The following is a 13377-nucleotide window of genomic DNA, read 5'->3' on the forward strand; positions in this document are numbered from 1 at the left end:
ACTACAAGTACCAGTATGCAGCGCACCCCGCCGCCCTTTCCGCGCTGAGGGCTGGCTGGCGTCTCAGGACGGCGGGCCAGAGACCCGGCAGTCGGCTCTCGCCCGGTCTGGCGCCGCGGGTACCGGCACGCCGCAGCGGCCGTCGTCCCGCGACCCCTCCCATCACCCTTGGAGGCCGGTCGTCCTGGACTCCGAGGCCCGGCGTGCCGCTGCCCCGGGAATTCCGGGCTGCGTTGTGAACCCCGGCGTGCGGAGCGGGCGTCGTGAACCGCTGGCCCAGCGTATCCCGTGCGGCGCAGGGTTGGGGCTTGGTCGCCAGATCCCCTCCTCGCCCTGGAGTGCGTGTTCTGGGGTCTCTTCTGGCTGGACCTTCATCATACTGTCCGCCTCGCCTTGACCCAGCCTTGGGAGCCCTGGTGCACTGCCCGCAGACAGCGGGAGCCGCCGCGGAGACGAGCTGATCCAGTCCGGGAGCAGTGGGCGAAGTCGTCTGCGGAGGCCTTCAAGGTCTTTCTTGATACGATTTCTGAAGAGCTGCTTTTTCTCTGCTGAGATTTGGACAGAAGCACCTGTCCCAACAGCAAGAGTCCCCCACCCCCCACCCCAGGTGCATGAAGCACAAACTGACACAATTAAGGAAGGCGGACAACTCAGTATCTGCATACTTTTGCTTCATTTTATTATGCTTCCCAGATCGTGTTTTTTGTTTGTTTGTTTTACCACTTGGAAGTTTGTGGCAAGCCCGCATGGAGCAAGTCTAACAGCACCAATTTTTGCAACAGCATTTGCTCACTTTGTGTCTGAATGTCACATTTTGGCAAATTCTCACAATATTTGAAACATATTTTATTTATTACAATGATCTGTGATTCATGGCCTTTGATGTTGCAATTGTAATTGTCTTGGGGTGCAGGGAACTTAACTGATAAACGGCTGTGTGTGTTCTGACTGCTCTACCAACCTGTGTACCCTGTCTCTGTTCCTCTGGCCTCCCTGTTCCCTAAGCCACAACAGTATTGATATTAGGCCAATTAATAACTTTACAATGGCCTCTAAGTGTTCAGGTGAAAGGAAGAGTCGCACATCTCTCACTTTAAATCAAAAGCTAGAAATGATTAAGCTGAGTGAGGAAGGCATGTCGAAAGCTGAGATAGGCCGAAAGCTAGGCCTCTTGCGCCAAACAGTTAGCCAAGTTGTGAACGCAAAGGAGAAGTTCTTGCAGGAGATTAAAAGTGCTACTCCAGTGAACACACGAATGATAAGGAAGCGAAATAGCCTTATTGCTGATATGGAGAAGGTTTTGGTGGTCTGGATAGAAGATCAGACCAGCCACAACATGCCCTTAAGCCAAAGCCTGATCCGGAGCAAGGCCCTGACTCTCTTCAACTCTATGAAGGCTGAGAGAGGTGCAGAAGCTGCAGAAGAAAAGTTCGAAGCTAGTAGAGGTTGGTTTATGAGGTTTAAGGAAAGAAGCCGTCTCCATAATGTGAAAGTGCAAGGTGAAGTAGTGGGTGCTGATGCAGAAGCCACAGGTTACCCAGATCTAGCTAAGATGATTAAGGAAGGTTGCTACACTACACAACAGATTTTCAATGTTGATGAAACAGCCTTATATTGGAAGAAAATGCCCTCCAGAACTTTCATAGCTAAAGAGGAGAAGTCAATGCTTGGCTTCAAAGCTTCAAAGGACAGGCTGACTCTATTGTTAGGGGCTAATGCAGCTGGTGACTTGAAGTTGAAGCCAATGCTCATTTACCATTCCGAAAATCCTAGAGCCCTTAAGAATTATGCAAAATCTACTCTGCCTGTGCTGTATAAATGGAACCACAAAGCCTGGATGACAGCACATCTTTTTACCACATGGTTTACTGAATATTTTAAGCCCACTGTTGAGAACTACTGCTTAGAAAAAAAGATTCCTTTCAAAATATTGCTGCTTATTGACAATTCACCTGGTCACCCAAGAGCTCTAATGGAGATGTACAATGAGATTAATGTTGTTTTCTTACCTTCTAACACAACGTCCATTCTGCAGCCCATGGATCAAGGAGTAATTTCAACTTTCAAGTTGTATTATTTAAGAAATACATTTCGAAAGGCTCTAGCTGCTGTAGATAGTGATTCCTCAGATGGATCTGGGCACAGTAAACTAAAAACCTTCTGGAAAGGATTCACCATTCTAGATGCCATTAAGAACATTCGTGACTCATGGGAAGAGGTCCAAATATCAACGTTGATAGGAGTTTGGAAGAAGTTGATTCCAACCCTCATAGATGACTGTGAGGGGTTCAAGACTTCAGTGGAGGAAGTAGCCGCAGATGTGGTGGAAATAGCAAGAGAACTAGAATTAGAAGTGGAGCCTGAAGATGTGACTGAGTTGCTGCAATCACATGATAAAACTTTAACAGATGAGGAGTTGCTTCTTATGGATGAGCAAAGAAAGTGGTTTCTTGAGACAGAAGCCACTGGTGAGGAAGCTGTGAAGATTGTTGAAATGACCACAAAAGACTTAGAATATTACATAAACTTAGTTGATAAAGCAGCAGCAGGATTTGAGAGGATTGACTCCAATTTTGAAAGAAGTTCTACTGTGGGTAAAATGCTATCAAACAGCATTGCATGCTACAGAGAAATTGTTCATGAAAGGACGAGTCAATTGATGTGGCAAACATCCTTGTCTTATTTTAAGAAATTGCCACACCAACTCCAGCCTTCAGCAGCCAGCACCCTCATCAGTCAGCAGCCGGCAACATCCAGGCAAGACCCTCCAGCAAAAAGATTACGGCTCACTGAAGGCTCAGATGATGGTTAGCATTTTTTAACAATAACTCATTTTTAAGTTAAGGTATTCACACTTTTTTTTAATAGACACCCGTAAAGGACTACAGTATAATGTAGAAATAATGTTTATATGCATTGGGAAGCCAAAAATTTGTGAGACTTGGCAATATTCATTTTTACTGCAGTGGTCTGGAACCAAACCCTCTATATCTCCAGGATAGACCTGTCATTGTCTTTAATTGGATTTCTCTCACCCTTTGTTCTTCCCTCCCCTCATTTAAAAACTGTAAATTATGTACATACCAAAGACAATGTAATCCTAAAATGAACCTATCTGTGGTCTGAAAATGTTGAACATGACCAATATCGTTATAGCTATGTCTGTGCTCCTTACAATCCCATCTCATCCCCTTGATTCCCCACCAGAGGTATCAACCATCCTCAAATTCATGTTTGTCTTTTTCCTGTTGTATGACGTTTTGCTGCGTTTGTATAAATGTATGCACAAAGATACTGTTTAGTCGTGCTTGTTTTTGATGTTTATTAAAATGCATCATATGTTTTTAAATCTGTAAATGGTTTTTTCATTCATCACTATGTATCCAAATTTTATTTGTATTATTTTATATGGGTACAGTTTATTGTGACTTCTATATAATAGCTCATTGGGGGAATATGACAGGATTTATTTATCCATTATTTTATAGAAGGACATTTAGATTGTTTTCCCTTTTTGGTAATATGGAAATTGCTACAATGAACATATTTCTGCATGTTTCTTAGTATAATGAGTTGAAATCTGAGGATATGTACATAAATGTGGAATTGCTGAATCAGGATATGCAAGTGTTCAGATTTATGAGATATGTCAAAATTGTTGTCTCAGCTTATATTCTCACCACATTCTCAATGACTTGCTATTATCCTACTTAATCTTTGCCAATCTAAATGAAAATTGTTAAAATCAAGTTGTGATTTTAATTTGTATTTGTCTGCTAGCCATTTTGACTTAGTATCTTTTCCTATTTTTTTTTTTTTAATTTGCCTTTTGTGTTTTCTGCAAAATGTCTATTCAAGTTTGTTGCTCATTTTTCTGTTGGGTTGTTTGTCTTTTTCTTGTTGAGCAGTGGTAGTTCCTTGTAGTTCCTGAAACAGATCTTTTATTGTTTATGTTACCCATATCATCCACCAGTTTTTGACTTGTATTTTTCATGGTCATTTGAGAACAGAAGTCTTTAATTTTAAGAATGTATCCCCTAACCCGAGAGTATAAAGATAGCTTCCTTTTTTACTCTTTAATTTTATAAGAGTTTGCCTCTCACAGCTCAGTCTTTAATAAGAAATGGATGTTCTGTATATGGTGTAAGGCAGGGATATGACTTCTTTCCCATATGGGTTACCAGTTATCCTAGCTCTCCTGGTTATTACTACTAGCTTACTGCTGTTGAAAGGCTTATCTTGTTCCCACTGAGCTGCAGTGCCACCTCGGATACTCAGTAAGTCTCTATAAATACATGGGCTTATTTTGGACTTTCTATTTTGGGTTCTTGCCTTGTCTTCATTGCTATAGCATCATAATAAGGCATATTATTTGTGAGGGCAATTGCCCGTAGTAGTTTACTTATTTAGGAAGAAGTTTTGTGGCTATTCTTGGCCATTGCTTCATAAATTTTTTAATTAATATGTCAAATTTATTGATTATACCTGTTAAGAGTTTTGCTCAGAACTACATGGAATCTATAATTCAGGTTGGGGAGAAGAGACATCTTTGTGATTTGAATCTCCCCATCTGTAAACAATATATCACTCTAGTTATTTAGGCCCCCTTTAAATCTTCCAGTAAGAGTTTATGATTTTCTGCATGTAGGATTTGTATATTGGTTACATTTATTCCGGGGCTTCCCTGGTGGCTCAGAGGACAAAGCGTCTGCCTGCAATGCAGGAGACCCGGCTTTGATCCCTGGGTTGGGAAGATCCCCTGGAGAAGGAAATGGCAACCCACTCCAGTATTCTTGCCTGGAGAATTCCATGGACAGAGGAACCTGGTGGGCTATTGTCCACGGGGTCACAAAGAGTCGGACACGACTGAGCGACTTCACTGTCTTTCTTTCTTTCGCTTTACATTTATTCCTGGTTACTTTATTTTTTGTTGTTGACACTTTTGTCCATTATTTTTCATTGTTGATACTTTATGCATGATACTTTTAAAAATTGATACTTTCTAATTGACTGCTGGTGGTATATAAAAATGCAGCGGATTTTTGTGCAATGATCCATTTACTTTAATAAAGTAGTATATCAGTAGAGTCTTTGGAGTTTTCATATCATTTACAAATAATTGTTTAATTACTTCCTTTCCAAGTTTTATATTAATACCTGCAGGGCACATGCAAGCTTCACGCCACCCTCCCCCCCCGACCCCCGCTTCCCTGCCATGCGTCACCCTGTGTCTCTCTTCCATCCAATGCCACATCCTTCTGAAATAAACTGGTAATCCAGTAAGAAAACAGGTTTTCCCAGGTGCTGTGAGCTGTTGTAGCAAATTAATCCAACCTGAGGTGGGGGCTGTGGGAACCTCTGATTCTAGCCAGCTGGTCGGAAGTGCATGCGACAACTGGACTTGTGATTGACATCCTGAGTTGGAGGGGTCCTCGGGATCTTGAGTCTGTAAGGAGGACAGAACCAGGGCTTTCGACTGGAGTCTGAAGTGGAGGGCTGTCTTGTGGGACTGAGCCCTTTAAGCTGTAGAGTCTGATTTTGTCTCTAGGGAGACAGGATCAGGACTGAGTTGGATTCCTGGATATCCTGCTGGCATCCAAGAATTGCTTGTTGATGTAGGGAGGCCTGCACACACACACATTGCAACTGGGTTCAGGAACCCAAAGAACCTGCATTCCTTACTTAATAAATGTAAAGTTAATTTTCCACTTTCCTTCCAAACAACATATAGATCTAAAAACACTATACCTCTCTTCTTCTTCAGACTTACACACTATAATTATCTAATATTTTAATTCTGCATTTTTTACAACTCCCAAATTAGTCATTGTTTTATAGACTGTTTTTCTTTAACCTATGTTTACCAATTGATGGTTCAGTCAGTAGAGAATCTGCCTGCAATGCAGGAGATGCAGGTTCAATCCCTGGATCAAGAAAATCCTCTGGAGAAGGAAATGGCAACCCACCCCAGTATTCTTGCCTGGGAAATCCCATGGACAGAGGAGCCTGGGGGGGCTACAGTCCATGGGGTCACAAGAGCTGGACCCGACTTAGTGACTAAACTACCACCATATTAACCAATTCCTTTCACACCATTTTTTTTACATTTCATAGCTCGCTTTCGGAGAAGGCAATGGCACCCGACTCCAGTACTCTTGCCTGGAAAATCCCATGGATGGAGGAGCCTGCTAGGCTGCAGTCCATGGGGTCGCTAAGAGTCGGACATGACTAAGCGACTTTCGTTTCACATTTCACTTTCATGCATTGGAGAAGGAAATGGCAACCCACTCCAGTGTTCTTGCCTGGAGAATCCCAGGGACAGGGGAGCCTGGTGGGCTGCCGTCTATGGGGTCACACAGAGTCGGGCACGACTGAAGTGACTTAGCAGCAGCAGCAGCTTACTTTTTGGGGTAATTATTATGTAAGAGCTACATTCCAATGAAAAGAAACTGGTCCACCCACATGGTGGATATATGAAATATTTGCATAATACATAATCAGTAAGTGTGATATTGGCAAGTCCCCTGAGGGCCACTCTGCTTCTTGTATTTTCTAACTGGACTTCCCTCCCTGGGTCAAGCTCATTAGGATTTCCTTGGTTTGAGAGACTTCAGGATGTCCCTGGTAAAGAATATGCCTGCAATGCTAGAGACCTGGGTTCGATCCCTGGGTTGGGAAGATCCCCTGGAGAAGGGAAAGGCTACCCACTCCAGTATTCTGGCCTGGAGAATTCAGTGGACTGTAGAGTCTGTGTGTTGCAGAGTCGGACATGACTGAGCAACTTTCACTTTCAGGATGTCCCTTGCTTCCTTCAAACCTGGTGCTGTCATGGAAAATTCATGTCCTAGACAGAAATCTAAGTGTTCTTAGTGTGGGGCCCCTAAAGCCTCCAGACTGCTGTCCCACCCAAAGTGGAAACCTCTTAGATTTTCTTCTCTGTTTCTAACTGGATCACATGGCAGAAGTGATCCCTCCTCCCCTCCCCCCACTCCCCTCCTCCTTCTCTCCCCTCCCCCTCCCCCTACTCTCCTTCCCCCAACTCTCCCCTTCCCTCCTCCCCTCCCCTTCCCTCCCCCAACTCCTCCCAGGAATCTCTTCCTCTGCCCCCCACCCCCACCCCCCGCCCCTGCCCCCGGACATGTCAACAGTGCTCTCCCACTAACAGGAGCTTTCTCCATCTCCAGCTTTCCCTCTGCCCAACTCACCAAAACAGAAGGGGCAGTGAGCACAGGACTCCTCTAAGACCAGTGCCTTGAAATACAGAAAAGGGAGAAAACCAGAGGGAAAGGGGAGGGAGGGGGAAGGGAACAGTGACTTTCCCAAGAGCGACTTTCTTCAGGGCAGCTGGGTGATCAGGAGAGTCTCCCTGCTCTCTCTGTGGTCTTACTCCCCAGTAAAGGGGGATGCTGTGGCATCCCCTTGGGTCTCCTGGACCAGCCACAGTAAAATGCTGTCTGTGCAGCCAAGCCTTTGGGAGCGGAGAGTCAGTGCCCCCTTGGTTAAGCCAGAGCAGTGTAGCATCACCACCTACATAAGGGGACGACTCTAGCGGCAGGATCAGCAGCGCTGGTCTCCCGGCATCTTTCTGGCACACTGTCTGTTACGGTGGGGAGAGGCGGCCTGGAGACAGTTATACTCGAGCCTTCGCGTGCAGGCGTGCTCAGCTGCTCAGTCGTGTCTGTCTCTTGGCGACCCCATAGACTGTAGCCCGCCAGCCCTCTGTCTACGGAATTTTCCAGGCAAGAATACAGAGTGGGTTATCATTTCCTACTCCAGGGGATCTTCTGGACCCAGGGGTCAAACCCACATCTCCTGCATGGACAGGTGGATTCTTTACCACTGAGCCACCTGGGAATCCCTTCCCACATGGCTTGGGTTTAATTTTTTAAATTATTATTTCAAGTCAGATGTTGAGAAAAGATAAGAGTGACTCTGATTCACATCTCTAAGCCAGAGTTTTCACTTGAAACTTCTCTATCAGGTTTAGAGCTAGGGAGTCTGCCCTTGTTCTGGACTGAGGGTCCGCTTTCCTAGGTCCAAGCTGGACTCAGTGTGCTCCATGGAAGGGGGTGTGTCAGTGGGCTCTGCTGTGTCCCCCTGGGACAGCAGGCTCCTGGCCACGGCATGCTCTGCTGTTGACTGTGCTGCTCGGAAAAGTTTACTATTTTTGGAGAAATGAACATGAGACTCATTTTATTTTACATCATCAGATGGGTGTAAAAAGGCTGTTTAAAGAGAGCGAGACTTTATAGGCAGAGTCTGTGCAGCTTACAGAGGATGGCTTCCTTTTACTGTTTCAATTCCTGTAGGAGACTGTTGTTTTTCAGTCGCTAAGTCGTATCCAACTCTTCTGCGATCCCATGGGCTACAGCCCACCAGACTCCTCTTCCATGGGATTCTCCAGCAACAATACTGGAGTGGGTTGTCATTTCCTTCTCCACCTATAGGAGATTACTGGTGATTTGAGTATCAGTTTAAGAGCAACCTTTATCATTTAAAGATGTGTGATGAAATATTTACAGATGAAATAATAGGATACCTGGGATTTATTTCTAAACAATCAGGCCTACTGAATGGGAAGTGTGATTGAACAAGGTAGGTTCTGTCCTGATGAGAGGGATATCAGGAACGTTGGTATTTTTGCATATCTGAAAACTTTCCTAATAAAAAGTACGATGTTGTGTGATAGGAAGTAATGTTCCTGCATGAATTCCACATGATTTTATGTACAAATTACCTCCTAATTGCTTCTCATCTCATGACCAAATTTCCATTACAGCTGCTGGAGAGAGAGTTTCTAAAAAGCAGGTCCCAAGACAATCATGTTCGTGTAATTCACAGCAGAGAATGGGTTGGAGTCCTCTCCTGCCGGTCCCTGCTCTGAATCCAGCACAAGACAGACATGAGAATAAGCTATGGGGTTGAGAGAGTCCTTAATAGGAAGAAATCTCTCTCCAATGACTCTTTAAAATGTTATTTTGTGTTAAATTTTACGATACAGACCATGAACATCCTAGAATTTCAAGTTCTGTTCCATTGATCTTTATGTCCGTCCTTATGTTAACACCAGCTGATCTTGATTTCTGTAGCTTTATAGTGAGTTTGAGATCCAATAGTGTAACTTCTCCAACTTTGTTCTCTGTCAAAATTGTTTTGGCTGGTCTAGGTCCTTTTCATGTCCACATATCTACTAGGATCAGTCTGTCAATTTCTACAAAAACATGATGGGATTTTGATAATGATTGCTCTGTTTCTCTATAATTTGTAGGGAACTGACATATAAATAATATCGAATCTTTCAATCTGTGAGCGTGGGATGTTTCTCCATTTAAATTTTCTATAATTTCTCTCAGTGGTATTTTATAGTTTTCAGTGAATAAATCTTGAACTTTTTTTTTTTTACATTCATTGCTAGGTGCTTTATTTCTTTTTGATGCTATTGTACACGGAATTATTTTCTTAATTTCATTTCAGGTTATTTGATGATAGTACACTTGACTTTTTAAGGGCAGTATGCTGACCCCTCTGTGCAGTCAAAAATCTGTGTATAACTATTGACTCCCCAAACTTAACTGCTGAAAGCCTAATGTTGATTGGAAGCTTTACTGATAACATGACTGGTCGATTAATGCATATTTTGTACGTTGTAAGTATTATACACTGTATTCTTTTTTTTTTTTCATATCCAGTCCACAGCACCTTCCATTTTATTGTTTTATTTACAAACAGGGTGAAGTCAACTGGGAAAATCGGGGTAAGGAGTCAGTCTGGGCCATCCAAATGTGGAGTGGTTCCTGGGTCAATCTCCACCATGAAGGCCGCCTCGTCTATCTTTTTCCTGCCCCTTAGTAATGGCCCCTTGATTCCTCAGGGCAGACTTGTCTGCTGCTCCTGAGCCCTTTTATGAGGGCAGTTGGATCCTGGGGGAACAGGGGTGGTACGAGGGCTAGGGCCCCCTCAGTTTGTGTAAACCTGAGTTCCGATCACACGCATGATTTCCTTCTGTATCTTGGGGTCCTGAGTATTAATGTTGGCATCGCCCACCTGACCATCCTCATATACAAAGAAGAACCGTGTGCAGACATGGTCGGACACAGGGCACACCCAGATGTTCCCATGCTTCTGGAGGTCCTTGGATGTAATCACTTCACAAAGTGCTATACAGTTTAGATTCCGACTCTGCAGGAACCTTGACTGAATGGATCGGGTCTGGGGGATGGTATTCATTCTGTTGTATCTCTGGACGAGCTCATCTTTGGAGGGCATCCTATACTGTCCTTTTCCCATTCCTGCAGTTTGGTGTAGGATGCATTGACCAGCCCATTGCGCAGGATCGAATGCCAGTTCTCAATGTGGGACCCATGGAAGGCAAAGGTGCTGCCATAGAGCTTCTTGGCAGTCCGGAACTGAGCCTCCTTGGCAGGAGGGCTGCTCAGCAGGAGGAACTGGTGTGAGGTGTGCATGAACTTCAGCCTGCTGAGAGGTAGTTTGACAATGTGCGACCTGTTGCTAGAGATGATCCACTGCAAGAGAGGATGAGCCAGGGGATCCAGCTTGTCCATCTGCTTCTTGATTTCCAGATACGAGCCCTGGGTCATCTCCCGGATGGACATCACACTATCCAGAGCTTTCTGCAGTCGTTCATAATTCTTCTTCTTAGGGTTAAAGGCCAGAGTCTTGGGATCAGTGGGGTCCACCACAGAGGGATAAGGCTCAAAGATGATGCTCTTTCTAGGGGACTCCAAAGCTGCCCTACACATGGCCACCAGCAGATCCACCACCTCTGCTCCAGTGGCCACCTCCTCTGCAGCTCCGGACATGACTCCCAATGTGTAGAAGGAGAAAACGCACAGTTCACGAGTACAGACGGCTGGCTTGAGCATGGACCCATTCTGGAAGACATGCTGCTCATCACATACAACACAGTACTCATTCAATGTTGGGATTCTCTGCATATTTCATGATCTGGACAAGGAATCCATATTCCAGAGTGGGGATGTTCTTGCAGTGACCACTGACCAAAGGAGAGGTCCGTGTTGGGGGAGGGAGGCCCATGTGCTGGGGACACAGGAGACCTGCCTGGGGGCTGGGAGGGTAGCCAAACACCTCCACTTTGGGGTTCTTCATGGTGCAGGAGATGGAACGGTTCATGAGGCGTCCAACTCGAAGGTCTGGTACACCCAGTTTGCCTTTCAGCATGGAGTCCTGTATGATAGGGAAACTGGGAGACTTGGGGATGGGTGAGAAGATATTGAGGCCAGCTTGGAACTTCTTGATGGTACCGCTTGTCTTGAACCAGCTGTGCCTCTTTTCCTGCTGGGTCTTTAGGAAATCGTTGCTGAGATGTTTCCATTGTTGGGATGTAAACATACCCAGGATTTTTTTCAACTGAAGACCCAGCCCAAATCCTTCCTTATTTGATGACTGGAAAACCTCAATTGATGGTTCCAGTCCATCAAGGTACTGGGAGAGAGAAAACTGCAGCCTCAACACAATAGGTTCTGTCCGGAGGACCTTCCAGGCTGTAGAAACTTCCTCATCCAGGAAGCTGATGGTGATGTGGAGGTCAACGTCCACGTCATCGATAGTTCCATATTCTCTGATGGATACAGAGTTCTCACTGTAGACTTCCTTCACAGCTTCAATGTCTGCATCCAGCTGTGGGTGCCGATACAGGTCAGCTGCACAGCTTCCCTGAACTCCATAGAGAAATTCCTCTGATTCATTGTCTCCCTCCGAATCATCATCATTCCAGAACTGGCCTTTGATGTCCATTGGGTCAGTGGGTAACACACACTCCTAGGTCAGTGCTGGGCAGCACCCCTCCATACCACCAGTTGAACCCAGGCCAACGAGATGGGCATTTAGGAGGCCAAAAGAGGAGACAAGGGTTGGGAGGAGGGATGGCGATATCAGGAGCTGACTGGAGATCAGCTGAGGAAGGCAGGATCTGCTGTTGTGGTGGTCACAAGTCACTGTCCACACTCTGATGTACAAAATGTTTGTTCATTGTATTTATCTCCCACCAGAATGTAAGCTCTATGGTGGCAGAGGCGCTGACTCTTTTCATTGTCTATACTGTCAGTCCCTCAACACATATTTACTGAATGAATGAACTGTCTGCTGGAGACCTTCAACAGTAGCTGAGAACCAGAACATGAAGATCTGGGGGCTGGGTTTGTGAGATTTGAAAATAAACAGTCAGGTGCTGATCTGGATGATGACAGAGAAATAAAGAGGGAGGCACTAATGTCCAGCCTGGGGCGTCTTGGGCTGGGTGGTAGAATGATGGCAGCGCAGGCCAGAAGTACCAACTTTCACAAGCTCTCTGTCACTGTAGAAGTCAAGAAAACTTAGTCTCTCTCCAAGGGTTGTTGCCGCTTGCTTTCTGGGCGACCCCGGCCGCGCGAGGCCGCCGCCCAGGAGAGGAGCGGCAGGCCAAGGGGCGGGGCCGGGGTGGGCGGGCGAGTCGCGCGCCCCAAGGCCTCGTCGTTCCGTCACGGCCTACAGTGTATTCTTATAAAATAGAAGCTACTCCATGCTATTACTGTCTCAGCACCCATCTTGTTTGGCCAAGTGGCTTGTGGGGTCCTTAAACTGACACTGGCCCTCACGCAAGAGCACACTGAACACAACAGCCCGAAGAGTCACAGTCAAATATAAATTCCTAATACGACTTCCCCAACAGTTGTTGTTCAGTCACTAGGTCGTGTCTGACTCTTTGCAACTCCATGGACTGCAGCACACCAGGCTTCACTCTCTCCCAGAGTTTCCTCAAGTTCATGTCCACTGAATCAGTAATGCCATCCAACCATCTCATCCTCTGTCGTCCCCTTCTCCTCCTGCCCTCAATCTTTCCTAGCATCAGGTCTTTTCCAGTGAGTCGGCTCTTCTCATCAGGTGGCCAAAATATTGGAGCTTTAGCTTCAGCATCAGTCCTTCCAAAGAATATTCAGAGTTGATTTCCTTTAGGATGGACTGGCTTGATCTCCTTGCAGTCCAAGGGTTCTAAAGAGTCTTCTCCAGCATCACAGTTCGAAAGCATCAATTCTTCTACTCTCAGCCTTCTTTGTGGTCCGACTCTCAGATCCATACATGACTACTGGAAAGACCATAGCTTTGACTCTAATGACCTTTGTCAGCAAAGTGATGTCTTTGTTTTTTAATAACCTATGTCTAGGTTTGTTATAGCTTTTCTTCTGAGGAGCAAGCATCTTTTAATTTCATGGCTTTTCTCTAAAATATTAATGTATGATGGGATTCACCATTGAAACCACATAGGACTGAATTTTTCTTTGTTGAAAGACTTAAAATCACCAATTGAATTTCTTTACTTGTTGTAGGTTCGTTCCAGTTTTCTGTTTCTTCTTGAGTCAG

The 13377-nt window shown here is 45.2% G+C and overlaps 1 protein-coding gene across 1 annotated transcript; it reads right to left on the reverse strand.

The window, feature by feature from the left end:
- Positions 1-9700: 9700 nt before the first annotated feature.
- Positions 9701-11971, reverse strand: LOC129635800 (protein mono-ADP-ribosyltransferase PARP6-like). Its single transcript, XM_055558982.1, is given in 3 exon segments — positions 9701-10292; positions 10295-10953; positions 10955-11971. Coding segments are annotated over 3 exon segments (1815 nt in total). The 5' UTR covers positions 11776-11971; the 3' UTR covers positions 9701-9957.
- Between the last annotated feature and the right edge of the window lie 1406 nt (positions 11972-13377).

The sequence above is a fragment of the Bubalus kerabau genome, chromosome 21 (assembly GCF_029407905.1).
Source record: "Bubalus kerabau isolate K-KA32 ecotype Philippines breed swamp buffalo chromosome 21, PCC_UOA_SB_1v2, whole genome shotgun sequence".
Taxonomy (NCBI): Eukaryota; Metazoa; Chordata; class Mammalia; order Artiodactyla; family Bovidae; genus Bubalus; species Bubalus kerabau.